This window comes from Quercus robur, chromosome 10, assembly GCF_932294415.1.
Source record: "Quercus robur chromosome 10, dhQueRobu3.1, whole genome shotgun sequence".
In the NCBI taxonomy this organism is placed as follows: Eukaryota; Viridiplantae; Streptophyta; class Magnoliopsida; order Fagales; family Fagaceae; genus Quercus; species Quercus robur.
Genome location: NC_065543.1, coordinates 45597424 through 45603143, shown reverse-complemented (window position 1 = coordinate 45603143; position 5720 = coordinate 45597424). Strand labels below are relative to the sequence as shown.

At 32.5% G+C, this 5720-nt stretch overlaps 1 protein-coding gene across 1 annotated transcript; it reads right to left on the bottom strand.

The window, feature by feature from the left end:
- Window positions 1–3891: 3891 nt before the first annotated feature.
- On the bottom strand, window positions 3892–4347 carry LOC126704232 (uncharacterized). Its single transcript, XM_050403249.1, has one exon. The coding sequence runs from the start codon at window positions 4345–4347 to the stop codon at window positions 3892–3894; it is 456 nt and encodes a 151-aa protein (XP_050259206.1).
- Between the last annotated feature and the right edge of the window lie 1373 nt (window positions 4348–5720).

The window sequence follows — 5720 nt, the reverse complement described above, 5'->3', positions numbered from 1 at the left end:
TCCATATGTTGAAGCCATGTAAATCTGTCCAAGAATCAAGTGAGAAGTGTTGTTCATTAAAACTCGACAGATAGCTCAACGAATGTATCTATTGAGATTTAATATTTGAAGCTCGACAAATGTATATATCAAGAATTACAAAATTTAGATTTCCAGATCTACTTTTCACGCATATCCAAGTAATTTGTGTAGGGTTTTTTTTTCCTCACAGCCCTAGACATATATAAAGATTATTTTAAGGGCCATCTCAATTGATGCAAAGGTTGTTGCAATTGTTGTTGTACTCATATTGTGACCGGAGACAAAAATTGCCCTAGTTCATCTTTCTCTTGAAGAAGTTGCTACGTTTGTACACCGTAGGATTTTTTAACCAAGGAGCTTCTTGATCTTCATCGTGTGGATGAACTGAAGAACTTTGCAGCCAACATCCTTCTCAAGTTGGTGTGTTAGTCACGTACTGGAATCCATGCATCGATCAGTTAGTCACGTACTCGGAGCCGTACATTGAAAAGAGAGATTGTCACTACATTACAAGTCCAATTATGTATTAGGGTAAAGATTCAATTGTAGGTTAGTATAAGGTACTAAAATTCCTTTACTTGTAACCACTTGTTTTGATAATAGTAGATTTTCGGGAGTGGTGACCTTAAATTCACTCAGTGGGGTTTTGCTTCGGTGATTTTTTCCATTCATAAACAAATCACCTGTGTCAAATTTAATTTCCGCTGCATTTAATTATTTGGTGATTTGTTTGTGCTATCACGCTTATTGCATGTTAGTTGACTTAATTAATTCACTTGACTAATTAATTGGTTAATTTACCTAAGGAGTCAATACATTCTTGGTCTATTAAAAAAAAAAAAAAATCCCATGATCCAACAGTTAATGTGCAAATTGCATCTCCTAAATTAAAGAATAAAAGCTATTAGTATGCTCAAGTGGCAAGACATGAAAGTGAGAAGTTAGAACAATCACCTCCAAGGTAAATTTATGTAACATTGGTGCCGCTTCTATCATAGATATTAATCCAACGAGGCTTTCTCGATCATGTATAGCAATTCTCCATTTAAGGTATCTAAGATTGGTTAAAGTTTGAAATTTTGGGACTTCTGAGTTATCCTGAAAAGAACAAACTAGCGATGAGAGAACAATGCTTAAAACCATATAAACATAAACACAAGAGATTGCAAAAGAATTGAGAGTGCTTACATAGAGGCAAATGTCGAGACTCAAACTCACTAGCCGAGGAAGGTAACTTAGCAGAGGGCACAATGCAGAACTCAGAGGTACGCTAGAATGTCCACCAATACGTACATCTAGAAGACGGGGGGGTGCATAGTTAATATGCAATTCCAGTCTATGACCAAGATGGCCAAAATACTCAAGATTTGGAGCAGAAATCTCAATACTTTTAAATTTATAACAATGCGATATGTGTAAGTACTTCTACTTCAGTGATGAACCGCAAATCTTCAGATTCCCTAGATCTTCAGAACTATCAACATGCAACCTTTCAAGCAAGGGACAATTGGAAAGGAAGTGCTCGAACTGGTTACATGTACGTATTTTAGAGTGAGGGAAGTCAAGGACTTGATGCTTTTGACGCATATAAACGGTAAACCACTCATGTGGAAATGTATAAGCCATTTTACTTGGGCTTGTCAATGTTGGTGTGAAGTCCAATTCAAGCCTCTTAACTCGCTTTGACATTGCAAGGTCAATCCATCCATAAATGAGACGTTTAGAATGTTTGTTTTAAGTCAAAACAAACTCTCAACTCGTCTATAGGTGAGCCTTGATGTAATTTTAGAATACGATTCACGCTTTTAACAAATTTATTCCTTTCGAATATCAATGTTTTCTTTTCGTCCTCGATGTCCCAAATTGTATTTGGATCTTCAAAGTTCAAACTACCAGTAAAGAATGGCCACAGATGTTTCCATCTATGCGAAAGAACACAAGTTCTGATTGCTTCTTTCAATGTCAAGAAAGACATAATAGAGATGAGCGTGTCATCTGGCAACTCACTTATCGGATCCTCCAAATTCTCATCCTTCCACTTGCACTAGAGATTTCAAACACCATATATGCACAAGAAAAGAAAATAATAATCAGCAAAGCAGAACAAATTAAAGGATTTAACTTCAGAAACTATAGAAACTATATGTTCTAATATTAGAGTGCACAAATTGAAAAGGGTCACTGAGCAAGCTCAGAGGGGATAGTTTTTTACGAGTTTGGAATTTACTAAAGGCATGTTTGGTAGACTGTAATAGATGTTGTAATGTAATGGTTATTCCTATAGTTTAGTTATTCTTTAGTTTGGTTATGTTTTTATTATAATAAATAATCATTTCTTATGAATAACTATTCTTCAAAATGCGGAATAACTATTCTTCTTTAAAATGTTGTATTAGCTATTCCTTAGTAAATGCAATAATTTCAAAACTTAATATATTTCCAAATAAAAAAACTTTCTATATACATCTAACAATTATAAAAATAAAAAATCATAAAAAATAACACATATCTCTCTTAAATTTAAAAATAACAATTTTTAAGGAGATATAATTGTATGAGTAAGAAATTTCCTAAAATAAATGTTAAGTTTCATTCTAATGTTATAACTCACAACCAAACTAATGAATAGGTTTAGTTATTACATTACAACACATTTTATACCTAGTAATAAAAATTACAATTCCTATCGTAATCCTCATTCAGTATACCAAACATACCCTAAAAAAAAGTTTCTTTCTGTCATACTCCTCTTACATTTTTTTTTATTAAATATGAATTTTAAAAATCTAACCATTAAGTTATATGTTCATATTATATAATTCATACTTTCAAAATTTTAAGAAGATTAAAGATTAATAATTATGTCATCAATCAAATATTTGAATTTCAAGCTTTTGTAGTATAAAATTATACGTGAAAATATAAGTTATTGATTGAATAGAAATAACATTCGATTTCAATGAAATTTGACATGCATATATATATATATACATAAAAAATATGCAATCAAATATTTTCAAAATTCATATTCAATAAAAGAATATAGAAGAAATTTGAAAGGTTACCTTGCCCCTAAAATACCACTAAAAAAAAGTGAAAACTAAAAGAGGTAACTTATATTGAGCAACAAAAGAATTCCCTCCCCTTAAAACCGATGATATCATTAGAAAATGATTACAAAAAATATATATTTTTAACTAGATTTACCAAAAGTAGTAACAACTATGGTTTCTGATTTCTTTGAAAAATTAGACACTGTTTGGTAACATTGTTCTAATAACGTTATTTATATTTTTTGAAAATACATGTGGATGAAAAAAATGTATGGAAATACATGTAATATTGTTTAAAAACTGAAAAGTATTACTTAAACTACCATACCAAACGGCCCCTTAATGTCTGAGACAATAAATGGACAACAAAATTTATAAGTGACAAAAAAAAAAAACAAAAAAACAAAAACAAAAACAAAAACGATAGAGCTCTGTGAGTGTTCCAACATGACCACATCCAAGCCTTTTTAATTGATTTGACTTTGATAGATAAGCTAGAGAGTAGTTGATTTTATGAGCCGAAACCAATTGGTCCAAATTCCAATACGACTTCAATTAGTAATAGCCTAATAAGAGTATCCACATCAGTCTGTGGAAATTTGCTATCTATTTTACACGAAAAAACCTACTTTTTCTATTTTACACGTTCATTTTTACAAAACAGCTATATCAGTTTATCTATTCTACACATTTATTCAATAAAATATTCATTATTTTACAATTTTTTATTATTCACTCCCTCACTGCCCCTCTCTCTCATAGACCCACAGCCACCATCACCACCATCATCACCACCCAGCCTCCATCACCACCATCATCAGAAACCAAAATCCATTAAATCAGACAACACTGGTCTTAAAATCCCACAAACCCCACTAGAAAAACCAAACTCCACCACGAAAATCAAGCTTAAACCCACCACCAATTTCACAAACCAAACCTTCCAAACCCACTCTTTTTCGCTCTTCTCCATCCTCTCCATCGGATTTGATCTCACACTCGATTTGAGAACCGGAGAGGCCAAAACAAGGTGAGAACTCGATTTGGGTGTGGACAAAATCGAAGCATTGAAAGAGATGGGAGTGCGTTCGACATCGTTGTTTCGGGCACGAGAAGATGAGAGCTTTGTGAGTGTGGTTTTGTGGACATTGACGGGCATGAGATCAAGCGTGGCATTGATGCTAGCCAAGCAAATCTCACAGTTGCAATTTGCATCTTTTCTACACCCAGGGTAGTAGCAACTGTCTCGAGTTTCAGACCTCTCGTCTTCCATGGCTATGGCTGTGGCTGTGGTGGTGCTTGCTCGACCTCGTTCTCATCGGCAGCAATGGCGATCAGCGGTACCTAGAGGAAGAAAAATGGACGAGATGAGACAAAGGGAGAGCTGTGCGCCTGAGAGAGAGAGAGAGAGAGAGAGAGAGAGAGAGAGAGAGAGAGAGAAAAAAATTATTAAAAAACTAAATACACATGCTACAGTACCCATGTAAATTTACACGGGTACTGTAGCTCATTGAAAATTTTAGATAAGTTTACACATTTTTAAACGAGCTGATGTAGGTGTATTTTTTGCTTAAAAGGTGTAAAATTGGTCAAAATGTGTATTTTACACATTTATAAAACAACTGATGTGGTTGCTCTAAGTACCCTAATTTCAATTCCAATGAAGTTAGGATTAGGAAACCCTAATATCAATCCCAATCCCAATCCTAATCCTAATTCTAATTAAAGTAGGATTAGGAAATCTCAATTTAGCTTAGATTTAGAATATTTCTCAAAAATTCAATTAAATTCTAAATTAAACTCTCTTTTTTTAACTTAAATTAAGGAATTGATTACCTGAAATATTGTTTCTTTCAAAAGGCAATGAAGTAATTTTACTTGATTAAAAATAGTGGGAAAACCAGAAATTCAGTTGAAGGAGGCAAGGTTTAAAGATGATATTAAAAATAAACAACCTAAAAACATTATCAATATGATAACAAAATAAACAAATAATTGTACGTAAATAACTATAATTACCATACAAAATTATAAACATGAACTATAATTTATTTTTTCATATTTGGTCTAATTTTCTCAATAGCCCTTGTTTTTAATAACTGCAAATTATCCGATCCTCCAAATTCTCATCTTTCCACTTGCACTAAAGATTTCAAAACACCAAATACGCACAAGAAAAGCAGAACAAAGGATTTAACTTTAGAAACGACTTGTTCTAATATTAGAATGCACAAATTAAAAAGGGTCATTTAGCAAGCCTAGAATTGTTTTTTACGAGTTTGGAATACCAAAAAACAAAAAGAGGTAACTTTTTTTTTCCTGAAAGATATGATTTACCTTGTTGGAATGGCAGAGGCCAGAACTTTCTTCTCCATGTATCCTAGAATTTGAATTTTCCTCCCGACTCACCGAAGATGAGTAATACAAGTAATTGAATTACAGGGGAGAGAGAGAATATAGAAGAGAAAGGGATAATTAAGATTAGATGAGTTTGGTTAGTATAAATAAAGGGAAAACAACACCGACCTCTTAGGGGAAAGAATTTGTTTTCATTTTCCGAGTAGGAGTAGATTTTATAATATATATATATATATATATATTAAAATACTAAATAATCTAATAATATCATATAAAAACTATTATCAA